At 37.4% G+C, this 20,055-nt stretch overlaps 1 protein-coding gene across 17 annotated transcripts in view; it reads right to left on the bottom strand.

Annotated features, from left to right (window-relative positions):
- Nucleotides 1-2,367: 2,367 nt before the first annotated feature.
- The window catches only part of POLK (DNA polymerase kappa), a 38,930-nt gene continuing 21,242 nt past the window's right edge, over nucleotides 2,368-20,055 (bottom strand). For 15 of the 17 annotated variants that reach the window (XM_063320128.1, XM_063320126.1, XM_063320133.1 and 12 more), the window contains 10 exons: nucleotides 18,907-19,060; nucleotides 15,268-15,483; nucleotides 13,426-13,550; nucleotides 13,075-13,241; nucleotides 10,922-10,954; nucleotides 8,995-9,091; nucleotides 7,647-7,818; nucleotides 5,823-6,788; nucleotides 4,615-4,666; nucleotides 2,371-4,468 (listed from right to left, as the gene is read on the bottom strand). In XM_063320128.1, coding sequence (XP_063176198.1) covers nucleotides 4,384-4,468; nucleotides 4,615-4,666; nucleotides 5,823-6,788; nucleotides 7,647-7,818; nucleotides 8,995-9,091; nucleotides 10,922-10,954; nucleotides 13,075-13,241; nucleotides 13,426-13,550; nucleotides 15,268-15,483; nucleotides 18,907-19,060 — 2,067 coding nt within the window. In that variant the 3' untranslated portion in view covers nucleotides 2,371-4,383. Of the gene's footprint in view, nucleotides 4,469-4,614; nucleotides 4,667-5,822; nucleotides 6,789-7,646; nucleotides 7,819-8,994; nucleotides 9,092-10,921; nucleotides 10,955-13,074; nucleotides 13,242-13,425; nucleotides 13,551-15,267; nucleotides 15,484-18,906; nucleotides 19,061-20,055 lie in introns of all 17 variants that reach the window. The other 2 variants (XM_063320141.1, XM_063320140.1) reach the window with 2 other exon arrangements.

Raw genomic sequence — 20,055 nt, 5'->3', positions numbered from 1 at the left:
TTATTAAACTGTGTATTAAACTGTATTAAGCTGTGTACTTTTACTGAAAGTATGAAATTCTGCAGAATTCTGAATCCCATGGTGCATGAATTGTTAGGCTGTGCAACTGCAGCACCTTACAGTAACACTCATCGCTTCCCTCCTCCCTTACGGTTTACAGCTACCTGTTGCCAATTGCCTTTGCTTATGAGTAGTAATTAGAACAATGAAATGGAGAGGCCCAGTCTCAACAGATGCTCACATGTACAAATGGCTGCCATAAAAGACAGGGTAGAGATCTCCACAACATCAGCCAGCCAACAAACTCGGGCACCTCTGGGCTGCTCCCTAGGCTCACTTGTAGGCAGTAGGGTCCTGGATAGGATTCAGAAGTGGACCCACGCAAACCTCATGAAGTTCAACCAGGCCAAGTGCAAGGTCCTGCACCTGGGTCACGGCAATGCCAAGCACAAAGACAGGCTGGGTGGAGAATGGCTCAAGAGCAGCCCTGAGGAAAAGGACTTGGGTGTGTTGGTGGATGAGAAGCTCAACATGAGCCGGCAATGTGTACTTGCAGCCCAGAAAGCCAACCACATCCTGGGCTGTATCAGAAGCGTGGCCAGCAGGTCGAGGGAGGTGATTCTGACCCTCTACTGTGCTCTCATGAGACCCCACCTGGGGTACTGCATCCAGCCCTGGGGCCCCCAACATAAGAAGGACATGGACCTGGTGGAACGGGTCCAGAGGAGGGCCACCAAGATGATCAGAGGGCTGGAGCACCTCTCCTGTGGGGACGGGCTGAGACGGTTGGGGTTGTTCAGCCTGGAGAAGAGAAGGCTATTCTCTTTAGTGGCCTTCCAGTACCTGAAGGGGGCCTACAGGAAAGATGGGGAGGGACTCTTGATCAGGGAATGTAGTAATAGGATGAGGGGTAACGGTTTTAAACTGAAAGAGGGGAGATTTGGATTAGGTATTAGCAAGAAATTCTTTCCTGTGAGGGTGGTGAGGCACTGGCACAGGTTGCCCAGGGAGGTTGTGGATGCCCCATCCCTGGAAGTGTTCAAGGCCAGGCTGGATGGGGCTTTGAGCAGCCTGGTCTAGTGGTTGGTGTCCCTGCCCATGGCAGGGGAGCTGGAACTAGATGATCTTTAAGGTCCCTTTCTATGATTTTAAGATTCTTGATGGCTTCAACCTTCTGCTTGGATCTGCATACTACAATGTGAGCGGGAGGGAGAGAGGGGGGGGGGGGGGGAAGGCATGTGATAAACTATCCCCAAAATTATTGCAACATGGATCAAGCTACAGGCTGACCAATTCAAGCCCAAACTCTGCCCTGCTGATGTTCCTGCCTGTTACTGACACTCCAAAGTGAAACTTCAGCAACTCTGAGAACAAAACAGCATAAGCTAAAGTATTTATATATTCCCAACAGGAAAGTTTCTAGAAATGGAGATTTTGAGACACCCAGGTTAGACAACCAATAAACACAACTGGTTACCATGACATCCAACCACAGCAAGACATTCTGTAGGCAAGATATTTCAAAACTCAAAAGTAAATAAAGATATTACTACAGATAGCAGTAAGCAGATTCAACTGGAAAATGCTACTCTACAACCTAAATTTCTGGATATTGAGGATTTACTAGATAAACTCAAGCAAGTCTTGTTCTTAGGGGTGCATCTCTATGATTGTCCCACTTATGCCAATCATCCTCCTTACAGATTAGTGCTTTGTGGCCAGGCATACGCTATCTGCATTCCTTTCTTCAGAAGTGGTGAAGAACATGAAGATCACAGAAGTGTCATCCTTTTTCTCTATCATTCATAACTAAAAGAGGAATTCAAGATAACATATGTATATATCTACCTTAAACAAGAGAGAAACTTACACTACACAAAAATTCTCATCCGCTGCCAACCCGCATTGCTCATGTGCTTCAGAACTGTGGATATACTCAGTGCAGAATGGCTCACGCATAGGGAGTAGTTTATACATTACGTTAAACACAGCTATAAAGAAATTTCCAAATGCTAATGAAAACAGATTTTAAGTTAAGGTCAATTATATAACACACACACACACAGAGAAAAATGCAAAGCAAAAACATTGCTTACGCAGTCTTCTCTACAAGAACTGAGATGAAAAATTGTATCGCAGAAGTTTATGACAATACTTAATCATGTACTGAAGGCCTTCTTCAGATAAAAATAGTAATAAATGTGGTATAAGAAAGTATAAGGAATATATGAAAAAAAAAGGTTTCTGTTTTCCATTGCAGGAAATAATTTACCTGGAAAACATTAAAATAATCTCACTGAGCACCTTCTGTAAACACATGGAATCACCTTTCCAAATAGTATATTTTTACACGCTTCTCAAAAGACAGATATTTCTGGCTTTAGAATCATATTGTGAGTTTTCTTTGCACATTAATTCTAACATACTCCACAACTTTAACTTCATTACACTCAGATAACTCTACGACACTTTTTTTAAACAGATGGTAAGACAACTTCTGAGACTAAGCCAAACTAACATCATTTGTTCAATTACTTAAAGGTAGTTTACTTTTTGCTAAGTAATGCGTATGTAAAAATACACATTTTGAAGAAATACACACCATGACAAGGTAATACTGGATTCTACACTTTATTGAATCAGACAGACACAGTCTAACAAAGGGACAGGTGTTCACTTTCTAAATGGCAGCAGTAGCTTAAGTCACTGTTCCCTCAGTTGCTTTTATATCTTTCCTACCAAAAGTTTCCAGCTCCCACCTCTGTCAACAGACCAGCTGATGCCGAATGCTCACTAACCCGCTTTAGAAAAAGTCAACTGAGTCAGCTTACATGGCCTGAGCTAGTCCAGCTGATTTGGTCCTTAGCAGATAAGGGAGTACTGACATGAATGCAAATGACAGAGATGTGGGCACTGTGGCATCTGGCAAACAGATGAGCAGGTACAGATGGTGAAATCATTCCAGCAAGTTTGGAAACCAAAAAGCACATTCTGGACTTAGCCTGGGCTTCTAAAACATACCAGGTACACATTTGCTTGTTTAAGAAACAAGCAAACCCTAAGTACTTTCAATACAGTTAAATGACAAAGCAGATGCTTCTCAGTAGCTACTTCTTTTAAAGATTTTGCAATTAAAAAGCAGTTTATATTCCATACAGGTTTTGCCTTTTTTTTGTATGACTTATAAGGAATATGCTGTCATCATAAATTATTTGCCTGATAAATATTTAATTATATTAAAATGTCTACATTTAAGCAATTTGGTGTGAACAGAAAAAAAATCTAAACAGGGTATTTTAAATATTTGCACTTTACAACTTCCTCCTTCCACATATGCATGCATAAAATATCATTTATTCAGAAATACAAAATAATTTTAAAGAGAAAGATAGGTAAACAATAAGATGGTTCAGCATCTTACTTATTTGCACATCATTCACATTATTGCACCATGAGACCTTTTATTTAGCGTAAATTTAGTCCTAATGACCAGTAACAATTTCACAATTGTGAAGAAAATTTAAGTTCTCAGTGTCTTTGGAAAGGCCAAGGACCAAACAACATTTGTCTGACTAACCTGGAGGAATTCTTCTCCCATCAATAGGTTTATTAACATTTTTTAAATCAGTGAAGTCATCCTGTATCTTAACACAATGAGTCCTTTAGGGCTGGTCCCCCAACTCTTACTGAAGTCATTTTCAGTGACAATAATGAAAGCTTGACTGTGGTCTAAATTCTTCCTCTTTTCCTTTGAAATCAATCAATTTTTCTGTCCACTGAGAAGACAAACGTTCATAAGCTGATATCAAGCAACTTGGCTCTTCTCTGTTATCACACAGCTAATACCACAATTAAATTCGGTGTTGAATTGTCCAACGAAGTGTCAGCCTCAGCTCCTATGGCTACCACAGCCAATACAACCAAGACAGAGAAGACGGCAGGTCAGGTGTGAGAAGAGGGCCTTCAGTAAGCACAGCGTGAAACACTAGCTAATGACTCCTGCTTTCCAGGGAGCTTGCCCTACAGGCTTGCCCAACAGCAGCTCTAATCTCCCTGTTCTGTTTGTCGAACAGCAGAGAGAATTCATGAGGATGCTCGTGACTCTAACAAAGTTCCACATGTTCAATAAAAACAAAATCAAAGTGCTAGCAAAATTTGATTCTTGGAAACAACTGGGAAAAAAAGTATTATTCTTCAAAAAAAAACAAAAAAAAACCACCTCAGTTGTACCTCCTCTTCTACCTCAAACATCATGTCTTTTTACACAGGCATACAATGGCTCCGAAGTGACAGGCACCTGAATCCAGGCTACCACCAATGCTAAATTAATTTGCAGTCATAAAACACTATGAAATACTTCATACAGAATATGTTGCTCCACGGTCATTTAAAAAACATTTCAATTGTATGCTTGGAATTGCATGACTTGGCCTTTTTTGATACTGACTGTGAAGTTGTTACTCCAGACCTGAAGTTAAAGAAAGACAAAAAAAACAGTAAGAGGGGAAAAGATATACAATGCATACCTAACACAACTTCTACAACACTAAATATTTTTCTAAAATTCATTATTTTAAAATGAGTTGTGTACTCAAGTTTCCAGAAAGTCCTTACCTTTTTGTTCCTTGTGATGGATTAGTGCATTGCTGTCCTCTGCTTAAACCTCCTGAAAAGTAATTGGAAACAACAAAAATTAATTATTTCAATAAAGAATGTTTCAGAAATCACATACATGGCAGAAGTTTTAAAAGAGCAGGTTTCGGTAAAGCTTTTCTTTCCCTTTTTTTTTTAAGGTAACCAAAGTTAATCTGTCTCAAGGAGCAGATAACATTTTATTACATGCAGTTTGAGTACTGCAATTTATATTAACATTCTTAAAGAGAAAAAGCCTTTAGCTTATTGAATTCTAAGGGATGAATTTGAACCTTGTTGTAGTTTTCAGAAATATTTCAGTGTGATGTAGTTGATTTTCAAGGTGGTTATTGAAAACTTTTTTTTATCCTGCAGGGGGGAAAAACTCTTTGCCAACAGTAAATTTTTAATTTAAAACAAAGCCTGTTTGCACATGTAGCAACAATACTGCTTATAAAATTTTCTGTGTAAAAGATTCAAATTGTAAGTCTTAATTGTGTCTGATAATTCTATCACACTCTAATTTCCTCTTATACAGCTCCCACGTTAGATTACGGACAAGGTACTTTAAGCAGATACTTAATTACCTGCACATGTCCTCTAATCTAGCCAAAGATTAACTCTTCATCAAAAAGAGAAACTACTTAAGTAAATATGCTACTGGTTTGCACGTTACTGGTGCAGTTATGTAATACATCTTATTAGATGTAAAATAGTCAAGTTCCTCCCTTCACGCTTTAGTTCACCACCTCTCTGTTTTTGCCAACACATTACACAATGGAATTTTTTTGTCAACTGAATGTCTGAAACAATCCAGATAGAAGACGTTTTCATTGATTTTCATTTAAATCTCAGTGGCCTTACAAACACCTTTCTGAACATGGCCAGGGGGTAGCAAACGTGCAATTTACAGAAATGAGCAGTAATTCCTATGTCACCATTGCGGCAAATGAGAATGCACTGTGTAACTACCATCACATTCATAAATCTAGTTTGTCATGAAAATTGATTTGATATTTTTAAAATAAAAACGTTCACTCTTACACAGGCCTCACTCAAATGAACTTGTTGAAAAAAATCTCAAAGCCTTGTGTCCTGGTTTGAGGTTCAAAGTATACCATTACCAAATTACTTTAATTGTACAAGTAGATAATTTGCATAATCAGTTATATCCTAATGCACATACTCACCAACTCTGTTTGAATTTTCCATATTACAAGTCTTAGTAGGAAAATCTTTTTTTTCTGTCAGCTCCTGGATAAGGCCTTTATTTAAGCAGACATCCACATGTCTGTTAAATGACATAAGACTGGTGGTTTTCTGCTCTGAATTACAAACTGGACAAACAAGAACGCTGTCTTCTTTGGCTTCAAAGAAACAGGATGAATTAGTTTCTTCTGTATGTTCAGTCTTTTCAAAATGGTCTTCCTTGTCTTGTGAAATTCTTTTGGGGAAAAGACACTGTTTCATACACACGTTTCTAGCAATATCACTGAGATTGCTAGGCTGTCCTTCTCTGTGAGGTTTATCAGATATTATCTGAGTGAATTTTTCTGTGCTATTGCTAGCAGAGTTGTCAGATGTACTTGCAGACTGGTCTGTTCCTGCTAGTTGATCTGTTTTATTTTTTTGACCTTCACCAACATTTTCAACATTTTCATTTTTGAAGTGTGGAAGAAAGTTAAGTGTATTTTCTCTTGAATTGTCATTCTTGGATATTTCTATGGCATCTTTAACAACAGTCCCATTGAGGCACTCATCAATATGCCTATTAAGTTCTTCCAAATTATTGCTGCTTTGCTCCTCAAAGCAAACAGGGCAGGTGAAGGTCTTGCACAGATTAGAATTCTGTAAATCTGTGACACTCTTAGTTTCTTTCACAAAATTTGCTGATGATTTCCTAACAGTAAGGAGCTGCTTACCTACAGTTTCATTTGGAGAAAGATTCTCACTGTTTAGTTGCCTTGCAGCTCGCTTTTTATCAAAAAAACTCCCTCCAGCAGATGCTTCTGAATTTTTTGTGCAGTATTCTTGGTTGGACTTCCCTGGCTGCAACCTAAGAAAAGCGATTTCTTTTCCTGATTTTAAGAAACTTGTAATGCTTTTTTGTTGATACTTCTTCTCTTCTTCACTTAGAAATCCTGATACTCGTACACCTAATGAAGAAAAACAAACTTACAATACCAATTTTAAGAAAACTTGATACTAATTCTTAATTAAAAACTTCTGAGGTGTACATCCACTCAATAAAAGTGCACTTCCTCTTTAAATGGAAGCTATACTACCTGCAAATGCTAACAATGGATCACAAGCTCCATATGATTTTATCAGACCTGAACACTTGCCCAACCATATTATTAATTTCAATACCCACAGAGTTTTAACCGATTGCACCATGAGGCTATAAACTTAATACAGTTATATAGAATTCAGTCTGAAAGAGAGTTTTGCATGAAGTTTCCCCACTAAAATATTTTTTTCAGTGCATTCTAATATCATAGACAAATAAGTTTTATGTATCACTGAATGGTCCAAGCAGAATGCATAAGCACCTGAAATACACAAGTCTTAGAATCAAAACACAGAGTTTAATTTTGACAGAAATTTCAAATTTCTTGCAGAACATAGCATCTTCAACTCTAGAAGCACTTTTATTTAAAGCATTTCTTTCTAAAAGAGGTTATGGACAGAAATGTTGCTGCAGTGCAAACCGGATTTAAAGGGTCTTTTAAGGCAGCAAAGTTAAGCACTGCTGTGCATTAAGATTCTACTCTCATGCCAATCTGTATGTCGTTCGAGGGCTAACAGGTGGTAGGAAAAGTACAACCTCAATCAGTAAAACATTCCTGAGTCACCATTAGCACTTCAGACCTGTTTCACTTTGCAAAAGCTACCAGGGTAACGGAGAAAGGATAAATCCATTTACACAAATTTTACTTTAGAGTACTGTCTATTACTTTGATACGTCATGAGATCTAAGTCTGAAAAGGAAGAACAAGTTTGAAATACTTTACCCATAAGTCTTATCCGTAAAGGGTGAGGAGCAACACTATCAATTTCTGTTCCTAACAAGTCTTTAGCCACAGCAAAGATTTCCTCCTCAGTAGAAACAGAAGACAGCACAGTTGAAGCTCTTGTTTTCACTTCAAAGTTCACATTCTTTAGCTTCAAGGTAACCGTTTTACCCTAGGCAAAAAAAAAAGGAAAAAAAAAAGAAAAAAAAAAGAAAAAAGTTAAGCATGTCGTATACAGCACAGAAACAATCATTATGTAGCATCTATATAAGGGCACTAAAGGCACAGCCAAAACTGTGGGCTTATCTGTGTACAGCAATGGGCACTGCCAAGAATTTGTCTGCAAGATTCTGCACTTGCTTCTGCCAAAGTCAAATTCTCTGAACTGGGTCATTTGTCTATTGTTCCCAGCAGACCATCTGCCACCAGTGCATATTCAATAGATTTCATGCTCTGGCTACAGTCACAACTTCTACTCTGTCTACAAAAAATTATTTCCTCACTTGGAAACTTTCTGTGTGGGATATCTTTGCTGGGAAACCTACTAAGGATGCATAAGTGATATCCAATTAAGGATTTGCTGAAAACTTACTTTCTCCTGCATGGTGCTATCACAGCCACACACAGCGTCTTTGTTTGGCACAAATATTCCCCTGGCAACACCTTCCAAACCATTTGTGTGATTTAGCGTTTTCGTCCAAACATACATAGATGGCACACCTTTTGTTCTGGTGCCTTTGTAAGCTTATCCCTTTGTCCTTCTTAGCTGATGATTTCCCTTTCAACCTGTCATCTTTTGAGACAATCTTTTATGGATGAAGATGACTAATCACAATTCTTTTAGGTCTTGAACGTTATTCCTTGCTTTACCATAAAGACCTTCATAGAAAATATCAACTGTTATTTCCAGATAATAAACAGAAATTTGAGGAGAAGGAATACAGGTACTGTTCCTACCATTCATACCAGTGAATGGCATGAACTGGCTATTGACTGGATCCTGTGTGAATACAGGAAAGAAACACAGTGTTTTAAATACTTCGTAGTACATGATTGACCAAAGCACAGCTCATAGACAATCAGCGCTATTACTTGTTTATAAATATTGCTTTTAGCATAAAATGCTTATATGCTAAATAACTTGGTTAATTAGTTTATTTTTTTCCATGCGTATTATTAGAAAGCCACCTGAACAGTATCAATAGCTGCCTAAATCTGCAATTAAAGAATGGAGACCATACATTGCATGCTACAATGCTGCTGAAAGTATTCATACTAACGCTGCACTTAATAAGTTTGAGTGCAAAGTGTTGTCTTTTTGCAAGTAAACAGAGAATAATATAAGTACCTTAAGTCCCTCTTTCTGTAGCTCTTGAGCAAGGTCTCTGCAGAGTTCTCGACACAAGCTGTACTGGTCTTCTGCTGTGTTTATTTCACTGAATGTTCTACGATAAAGATAAGATTTTTTTTTCAGTATGAATCCTAAAATTTACTTAGTGGCTGCCTTCTAAAGTATTTTTTGTACACTTAAACAAAACTACATCAGCAGAAGGTTGTATAGGTTTGAATGTTTACTTCAAGGAAAAATGGATATTAATATGATTATTATACAGAAAGATTTGTGCGCATTTATGTGTTTCAAAATGCTTGCAAAGCCCTTCAAATAATTAAATAATTTGGCTTTCAATTTTTCATGCACTATTTGAAAATGTATCAGATTTAAGTTCATTAATGCTTAAATATTTGCAAGAGAGAATACTAACACCAACTGAATTCATGGATCCAGTCAAGTTATTTGTATTTAATCTCCTTTGTACAGTGCTATGTAACATCAGAAGAAAGAAAGGATTAGAAAGTCAACATCAGAGCCAAGTATCAGAAATAAATAATGCAGATACTAAGAAAAAGATGCCAGCTAGAATAATTATGTCTATCCTCAGAGGAGGAAAAGCTATCTCTCTGCCAAAAACGTTGCTAACTGCCTTTGCTAGAGCAGGGGAATTACAGTACTATTTTTTTGTTTTGCATCTGCTTTTTAGTAATAACATGAGAGGAAAGGCAACCTTCAGTTAGTAGCAATTTTAAGAGAAGCGGAAAGCAAAACTTAAAGCTGCCAGATGCTTTTGGAAATGTCCCACAGATCCATTGTTTCATGCCAGGCTTTATATTTACAAGTGTAAAGTCCCTACAGTTACGCTGGATTTCACATCTCTAAGTTATACTCAGGTTTACGTGATCTATTGAAAAGTCATCCTCTATTATGATTCACATTCCCCTAAGAATGTTTGCATGCTGCCAAACTAATGGGATCGATATTTTACTGTGAGTCCCATGCCATTATCCAAGGAGTAACTCGTGTTATCCTGGCAATGCGGTAGTAGTTGGGAAGCTGTAAAAGTCCTAAGTTTGGAAGGGGCAGGATAGAGAGAATGCTATTTCAGGCCCATCTCTTCCTCACATATAAACTAGTCTCATGATCTCAGCAGCTCATTGACATCTCTGGTCTAAAACCATTTCCCTTAGGGAAAAAAGAAGAAAGGCAGGCAGAATGGCAGAGCAGGCTACTCAGATTATCTGTCTGCCTGCAAACCAGCACAAGACTACAGCCATAAACTTCTCAGCTCTGGTGGTACCAAACCTTACTGGGCTTACATAAATTGCCCACAACTATTAAGTCTCAATAGAAACAAGAATCATTTCTTATCTTCTTTTCTAGGAAGAGACCACATGAGGGTAGGGATAATTATTATGGTGCTCTACAGATTCTCCTTGCAGTATTTCCTTTTTAAAAATGAACTTTTGGAAATGACATATGCCACCACCTTAAGGAACTTTACACTGGTAAAAACTTAAAAGTTAGGAAATGTAACCAATTTTAGTTAACCATGCAAAATTATTGTCAGCTTTGCAAGTCTACCCTATGTTATTGACTGATATAGACTGATACTGACATTAAACTGGAACATAGAAAAAAAATTCAAGCTCTTACATATTTCCACCCTATATTATGGCTTAAAGACCACTGTGATGCATTAAAGGCATTAGTAGAATCAGATGTTGAGAAAAGAGAACACACAAACTGACAGAAATACCTCCATAGTATTCTGAAGACAAATAATGAAAGCTTGAATCTGATTTAGTGAGCTTGTTGTATATGCGGTTTTTTAACACATATAAATACACAATGAAATTACATGACTAAGAAAAGTATACGCTACCTGGCATTAAGTAGATTTAGTGATTAATGTAGTTTTTTCAATGTTAAAGAGGCATACCTTTCAGTGCTCATACTTTTTCTTTCTCCATCCCTTTAAAAAGATAAAAAATTTATTATACTCTCTTTACCTAGAACTGTTATCATTTCAATAAACTCTGAGACAATCAGTCATGCTTCAATAACTAACAGCAGTCGCTTCTATAAAATCTGGATGTTAACTTTTTCTACAAATCCTGTACATCAAGTTTAAGTGAGTGCAAAACGGACAATGTATTTTTAAAAAAACTTAAATTACTGTAGATGAAGTAAAGACATAAATCAGCCACAGACATCAATAAAAATGAAGTTTGTAAAAAGAACCCAAAACCCCAACAAAACTCCCCTCTCGTATTGGAAGGAGCCTTATTTAAAAACTAACTACAAATCCTATGCTGCCTCACCTCACTGTAACTGTAAAACACTGCTATTAAAATCCTGAACATACTAGGTATTTTTGAATATTTGTTTATCTGAGGAAGTAGTTTGCTTTCTCACTAAATTATTACCCATGTTAAAGGTGATGTGTTAGGGCTTTTTCTGTTGGTTGGTTTGTTTGCTTGCTTGTTTTTTCCCAGTTTTAATTGAGCATCCTTTAATAACTCTTCTGCATTCAAGCAGTTCCTACGAGTGTTTTCTTTTTAGATCCTTCTTCTGTTTTTAAGTATTGGAAATAGCAAATTCGGTGGACCACAAGATGAACCATTTACTCAAGGATTCAGGTGTTGGTATGTTAAGGGCATGCTTTCTCCACACTCAAATCACTGAAATCAAGTTGGTGCTAATAAAAACAAAACGAAGAAATAAATTTCTTTGACAACACCATTAAAATTGCATTCCCCTTCACAATGATAATTGTGGCTTTTGAAATGCTCCTGGTTTTGTTTTTGTTTTTTAATGTACTAGGAGGTTTCCCAGAGTGTACAACACCTGAACAGGGTGAATAAGGGGAGAGAGTGCACCAATTATTAAAGGACCATTTGAGGTCCTTTCTCTTAAGGGAAACCATTCTCTTAAGAGAAACAAATATTTGGGAAAATGCATTTTATCTTTTATCAAGTCACCTCACAAAGTCAATCTTACTGCATATTTTGTTTCAAGTCAACATACTTCTGAAACAGACAAACAAAAACAATGCAAAGATTTGTGCTAGCACATTACTGGTGTACAAATTGCTAACTGTATATATTATTTTGTAGTCAAATAGAAAAAATGGAAGATCTATTACTACCAGAGAAGTAACAGAAATAATTCAGAATAGGTCCTTCAGAAATACACAAAGCACTTCAGAACTCCTAATGAAACCAAATCATTGTCAAGCTGTTTTTAAATAGAATTTCAGCACTTTGTGAAGGATAGAAGGATATTTAAGGAAGGAATATCTAAAAGAAAGGACTCAATCCTAAATTAAGACTCTTGTTTACATGAACAGCAAAATGCTGAGGTTTTTTAAGAACAAGTGTTCCATGTTTGTATCCAGGACAGGCTTAGAAATGACGCATGTTATTGAAAACATGTATTCACTAGTAAGACGTATTTCTCCCCTCCCAAACAGGAGGCTAAAAAGCTGTTAATGTAGTATGAACCCTAAAGGAATAGCTATGAAGGCTATTAAAATCTTCAGTTCTATTCCACCAAATACGCAAGTTGATATTACAAATATGTATGTATACAGGATAGGAGACACAGGAACTTCAGTTACTTTCATTAGAACTACAATTTACCACCACAGAAGATCAGATACCAATGCAATTTTCATTACAATCAGATAATAATAAAAGCCAATGAATGTATATTGTTTTTACAGAGAAAATAGGACTGAACACCTCTGCTTAGGATAACTCATTTCTCTTTAGCTATTTTAGTAATTATGAGGTTACCCTAAATGATACTGACTTGATTTCTTGATATACACTTATGCCCAACTTCTTTGACAGACTTTTTGGATTTCATATATTAGACATGGATGTACAAACTTTTGCTTTTTAGTGCTTGGTTTGTTGTGTGTATGTTAGCCATAAGTATAATAATAACAGGTATCAGAGACCTTTTAAAATGTATTAAGCCAAATTTTCATAATATTTGTTTGTCAATAAAACATGTCTTAAAATGTACAGTATGTGAAATACACAAGCAGAAAAATGTAAACACAGGAGAAAAAAAACCAAAATATACTTTTCCAAATGTGTTGAACCCAAACCAAGGGAAATATCCAAGAAATTACGCCAAGATGCTTCTGAAAAAAGAAGAGAAAGCAGCGCCCTCTGCTGGTAAAGTTCTGAGCAAGTCACAATTCCAAGGGCTTTTAACATCTTCTCGGTTACTTTTCCTATACCTGGCACCTGAAAAACAGTTAAGTCTCATTATGCTGGAAACTTTCCATTTGTAGATCCAATATCAAGAACAATTTAAATCAAACACAACTGGGCAGATTACCTAGAAAAGTATATTTCTTCAGTAGAAATTCTGCTTTTAGAACATAAGGAACATACACGATTACACAGTAAATACCATGGTATCTCTTACCTTTCTAATGGGCAAGTCTTTTAGGAAGTCTAGCACTGCTTGTCTCTCAGGAGCAATTCTGTATTGCCCATTAGGTTTATTACGATCACTGCACATTTTTGCTAACATTGTGTTCGGTGCTATTCCTTAAAAACAAACAAACAAAATCCCTATTTTTAAAAAATACAGGACAATGTTTAATTTCAACTGTCCAATATTTAAAAGCACAAGAGTAGCCTACACATTTGGCAAAGACTAAACATAAGCAAAACAATTACTATAACTGATAACCAGATTTGTTACAATTCTGCAAAAAAATATTTATAATAGACAGGTGAGAACAAAAATACTTGTGGAAGATTACTTATAATGGATGCACCAGATAAAGTGTACCTACTATTTTAAGATAGTCAGGGTAACACAACATGCGCTAATCAGTCACGAGAGTTAAATACCAAGTGTTTATCTATAACATCAGCTACATGATTGAATGATTTTACGATGATGATTATGGTAAGACAAAAGGAAATCCTTACAACGGCAGTTATAACGAACTCTTAATACGAAGGAGATATTTCTTCCTTGTATTTCAAAAAAAAGACTTAATTAATTTTGACAAAATTTACCAAATTAAAGTCTTTTGAGGACTACCACTGCTATGTAGTTTTTTTGAAATATATATATATATTTCCCTGTCACTGATAGGGATGAGGGATTGCTGTTTTTTATCAAAGTATCTGTTTTTAAAAATGTACTCTGGAATTGGTTTAGCAAGAAAAATAGAATTATTCTGCACTACAGCCCTAGTGGCCTAAATTTTGAATTGCTCACTGATAAAATTATTCAAGAAGGTATAAAAATTCTATTTATTTCTGATTATTAGTATTTTTTCAATTAGCCTTCTAACTGGTTTTCATTTTTGGGCTTAAAATCCCGATGCACTCATAAAAGCTTTGTCTGTTTTCTAAACATTAACTTATTCTTAGGAAGACAAAATTGCAGTAGAACAAAATTATGATTTTGCTACCACTCATGAGATAACATACATGGGAGGTGGGTCTCATCCTGCTTCTTCCTACTAGCTGTTCCTTTACGTTTGCTTACATTCAACACTTCCTCGGTCTCCTACATCTGCTTCATAAAGCTCAGCACTCCCTGATGCCTCACTGACCTGGTTCACAAAGCAGTTTGGATGGCATCCAAACTAAGTGGCTACCGAAATAAACTTTTTTTCAGCGACCTAATCCAGATTATTATTGAAACAGTTAAGACTTACAGGTAGATTGCCTGAAGTCAAAAGACATAAAACTTGAATAGTAAATATTAAACCCCTAGTGAATAATTTAACTTCAACACATATTTACTTCTCTGAGAACTAACTTTTTAATGAATTTTGATATTGCCTTAAACAAGGAACAGTGTGGAGAACTGTCAGAAACAATATGGATCTGCTATTCAAACTAACAGCAATTTAGCAACCAGTGACAGATTTCACTGTGACCACTGGCTTACGAAAACAATTTACATGAAGCACGAAAACAACAACCACCAGTGCTAAGATCACCTCCTGAGCGCACCGGTCATTCTTCCACACTACTTATACTTCAAACACAAAGAAGCAAAAAGATGACATAACTGTTTCTATGATTAAAAACCAAAAACCAGGAATGGTTTTGATAACCATAACATCTCTTGAAACACTTGAAAATCACAGTCTTTGCAGACTTTGCAAAGAGAGCAAATTTCTTTGCAGTACAAGAAAACTGTGCCAATGCAAATTTCTTAATTAATGCCCTCTAAGATTAGAGTAGAAGACACTGTGGAAATACAACGCATTATTATTATTCATATGTGTCTGAATACCTGCGCTAGCAGTCAGTTGAGTTTTCTGCTCAATCCTAAAGCGAATTTCCTTCACAACTTCCTCTGCAGAAGTTCCAAAGACAACTGAATTTTCCACTGATTGATCTCTTTGTTGAGGCTGGTCATCCATCAGAGGTGTGTTGTCTTCAAACAGTATCGGTGAAGAAGAGTATCCATCTTCATTAAATTTGGCAGACATATTTACCTCACCTTTATCTATGTTAGACAGAAACACAAACAACTAATCCATCCATATATAACATATATACCTGGATCTCAGGGATAAAAAATAGTTTATGACCTTTGAAAGAAGGGGCAGGCAACTCAGGAGGACTACAAGGATGTCGTGAGCTTATGTAGGAAGAAAATTAGAAGGGCCAAAGCCCAATTAGTACTTAACCTGGCTCCTGCAGTAAAAGACAATTAAAATGTTTCTAGAGATATATCAGCAACAAAAGGAGGGCTAAGGAGAATCTCCATCCTTTATTGGATGCAGGGTGAAATACAGTGACAAAGGATGAGGAAAAGGCTGAGGTACTTAATGCCTCAGTCTTTAATAGTAAGACCAGTTGTTCTCAGGTCCTCAGCCCCCTCTGAGCTGGAAGACAGGGACAAGTTGCTGAATGAAGTCACCATAATCCAGGGTGAAATGGTTAGCAACCTGCTACACCACTTAGACACACACACAAGTCTGTGGGGCGTGATGGAATCCACCCAAGGGTACTGAGGGGGCTGGCAGAAGTGCTCACCAAGCCATTTTCCATCATTTATCAGCAGTCCTGGCTAACTGAGGAGGTCCGAGTTGACTAGAGGTTAGCAAATGTGACACCTGTCTAAAAGAAGGGCCAGAAGGAGGATCCAGGGAACTACAGGACTGTAAATCTGACCTTGGTGCCAGGGAAGGTTATGGAGCAGATCATCCTGAGTACCATCATGTGGAATGTACAGGACAATTTGGAGATTGGGCCCAGTCACCATGGGTTTATGAAAGGCAGGTCCTGCTTGACTAACGTGATCTCCTTCTATGACAATGTCACCCGCTTAATGGATGAGGCAAAGGCTGTGGATGTTGTCTACCTAGACCTCAGTAAAGCCTTTGACACTGTTTCCCACAGCATTTTCCTGGAGAACTGGCTGCTCATGGCTTGGGCGGGCATACACTTCACTGTTTAAAAAACTGGCTGGACAGCCAGGCCCAGAGAGTTATGGCAAATGGAGTTAAATCTGGTTGGCAGCTAGTCACAAGTGGCGTTCCCCAGGGCTCAGTACTGGGGCCAGTTCTGTTTAATGTCTTTATTAACGATCTGGACAATGGGATCGAGTGCACCCTCAGTAAGTTTGCAGACAACACCAAGTTGGGTGGGAGTGTTGATCTGCTTCAGGGTAGGAAGGCCCTGCAGAAGGATCTGGACAGGCTGGATCGATGGGCCAAGGCCAGCTGTGTGAGGCTCAACAAGGTTGAGTGCTGGGTCCTCTAGTTGGGTCACAGCAACTCCACAAAATGCTACAGGCTTGGGGAAGAGTGGCTGGAAAGCTGACCAGCGGAAAAGGACCTGGGGGGTTTTGGTCGACAGCCAGCTGAATATGAGCCAGCAGTATGCCCAGGTGGTCAAGAAGGCCAATAGCATCCTGGCTTGTATCAGAAATAGTGTGGCCAGCAGGGCTAGAGAAGTGACTGTCCCCCTGGTGAGGCTGCACGTCAAATACTGTGTTCAGTTTTGGGCCCCTCACTACGAGAAAGACATTGAGGTGTTGGTACAAAGAAGAGCAACGAAGCTGGTGAAGTGTCTAGAGCACAAGTCTTATGAGGAGCGGCTGAGGGAACGGGGGTTGTTTAGCCTGGAGAAAAGGAGGCTGAAGGGAGATCTTATCGCTCTCTACAACTACCTGAAAGGAGGTTGTAGCGAGGTGGGGGTCAGTCTCTTCTCCCAAGTAACAAGGGACAGGCCTCAAGTTGCACGAGGGGAGGTTTAGACTGGATATTAGGAAAAATGTCTTCACTGAAAGGGTTGTCAAGCATTGGAACGGGCTGCCCGTGGAAGCAGTTGAGTCACCATCCCTGGAGGTATTTAAAAGACTCTGTGGTGCTTAGGGACATAGTTTAGTGGTGGACTTGGCAGTGTTAGGTTAACAGTTGGATCTGATGATCTTAAAGGTCTTTTCCAACCTGAATGATTCTATGATATAATTTATTGATTTTTTTTCTGCAGTGGCTGAAGAGAGTTCATTAGCAGTTTCATTTTTTCTGTTTGGAAAAAAATATGTAATTATTTAGCCAAAGCAATTGCACTGGTCTTTTGTTTGAAGAGAGGAGAGTCATAACTGCTTTGTTCTTAATATGATTTGAGCTTGGCTGAGATTGGAAAAATTGGCTAGGAGACTGGACATAACTTCCAGAAAAGCAACAAGGTTTAATGGCCTGTTGCTGTAGCAGCAGAAAAACATCAAAATGTTGGCATTATTTTTGTTTCATGTCAGAGTGAAGGCCAGATGCTCCCTTTTTTTTTGTGGACATAAAAATCTTTTGTAGAAGTTTTTTCAATATTCTCCAAAGAAAATTAGGGTTCTGGAATATCTGGTTCTGGAACCATGAGCCTGGCAAGCCTCTTGTTTTCAACTGCAGTCATGGTAGAACAAGTAATGTCAGCAGCTCTTTGTCTGACTGTACAAACTTTACTATTATGGTTTCACATTCAAAGGGCGTGTTTGTGTTTCTGAAGAGCAAAGATGTCAGAGAAGCACGAAGAGGCACTTGACTCTGCATCAGTGATACTTATTTTGTAAAGACTATGCCAGTTTGTTTCTTTCTATTCCATTAATGCTTTTCAGTTGTAATGTATCCTTGATTATCCTCTTAATGGCTATTTAGATCATTTTTGAATACTGATAATATAAATGTTTTGGTTTGTGCATCAATCAACCATTCGTATGACTCTTCCTTTTTTATTATTCCCAATTGGGTATACAGTTATGGATGTGGTTCCATCTTCTAGAAACAAGTGAAATCCAGTCATATCTTAAGCATTACTGTAAGTCCTGCAGTGCTCATGACTTTATATATTTTTAATCTTGTAAAATCGTCATGTAACCAGAGCTTATGCACACTGTCTTTGCAGGCAATTTCTCATGTTTCTGATGTATGGGACTCACTAAAGTATTTTAGGAAACAACTTTCCAAAATACAAATAATCTTCAGAGCAGTAAGTTTATTCATTCTACACCTCCTTAAGTCATAGGATTATTACTACTTATTTGCAAAATTATCACGTTGAATTGTAAAGGAAAAATACACACCTGAAAAACAATTGGGTTCAGTAAACCTAGTACCACTTCTCACACATGTTACTCTAGTTAAAAAAAAAAGTAAGTCCTCCAACTCCAAATCATTAGCAGCATACCTTTTATGCATGGGTGTGTAGCAGAGGAAGTTAACCTATAAACTAAGAAATTGGAGGTAGAAAGTATATGGGAGGACAAATTACGCAAGGACCTGTGCTATCACAATTTCCTGATAAGAAAATAAAGCTTTAAATTGTAACTACGACTTAGTGCCATCATCATTCTGCCAATGATCCCTAAAAGAAACCACCTGTCCCCTCAGTGTCAGGTGACTACAGGAAAAGAGAGTAATTTGTTTACCTTTTTCTATAGTGCTTTCTGTGTTAAAAAAGAACCTTCTCTTATCTTCAGGCCAGTTTAGTCTTTCCTCCAAGTGCTCTGTTATGTTCAGGTAGGCTTCATCTAGGCCCATAGGCATAAAATTGGGATCATATTCAGTCAGTATTTCTCTAACCTTGATAAACACATAATGAAAGTTTAAAGGCTTGTTGCTGTAAGAGCAGATCTTGACACACAATTATGAGGTGAACAAATGTACTCTGAAACTTCAAGATGACCAGTGAATATTAAAGATATTTCCAATGAATAATAAAAATATTTATAGAACAAATTATTCACTGATACTGGAAAATTATAGTACTACTTCTCACACGTAGCAATATATCAATAATAAGTGAGAACTAAACAGATTTTGAGCAGTGTTATTTTACTTCAGAGGTCATTAAGATCAGTGTATAAGGACTCCACAGGCACTATGTTCACAGACTCTGCAGTAACCACCTGAATAAAACTCTGGGGAACTCAGAACTCATCAAAGCCCATGAGCTGATGCACCTTTCTGTGCACTGTGTATCAGACATCACATATGCAAAGGTTAAAAAAAAACCCACCCAAGTTTTAAATTACATTCAACTAAAGTTATAGCCAATGTCTTAGAGGGCTGGTTAATGCCACAGGCAAAACTTGTTAGTAAAATCTTTAGTGATAAGTGCATCTTCCAAAAAGGCAACATAATAAATTAAACGGACAAAATAAAACCTCAACCTTTTCTCCTCTTTTTTTTTTTTTTTTAAACAAGGAGGAAAATTTGACTGTGTCATGGTTTCTCTATCAGTTTTGTTGAAATTCTTAGGTACCACAACATTTGTTCACATGTACTTCACCTTTCTGAAACTGATTAGATAGGATTCACTGCTCAACTTTTAATGTCAAAATGAAATAAATTTAAATATTTTCAATCCAAATCACAAGAGAAAAATATAACTAAAAAAATCCAAATCAGACTGAACCTTTAATACTTTACCCCATCAAACAACAAATTAAATACCTATCATGAAACCAAGATCCTTACCAAGCTCAAACCCATTCTGAAATACTCACATCTATATATGCTTTTTTCAACAGAAGTGAGAATAAAACCAAATAACATCAAAATTAGTAATTAGCTTA

The sequence above is a fragment of the Chroicocephalus ridibundus genome, chromosome Z (genome assembly GCF_963924245.1).
Source record: "Chroicocephalus ridibundus chromosome Z, bChrRid1.1, whole genome shotgun sequence".
Taxonomy (NCBI): Eukaryota; Metazoa; Chordata; class Aves; order Charadriiformes; family Laridae; genus Chroicocephalus; species Chroicocephalus ridibundus.
The sequence above is the reverse complement of the archived record's forward strand: the minus strand, read 5'-3'. Positions and strand labels throughout refer to the sequence as shown.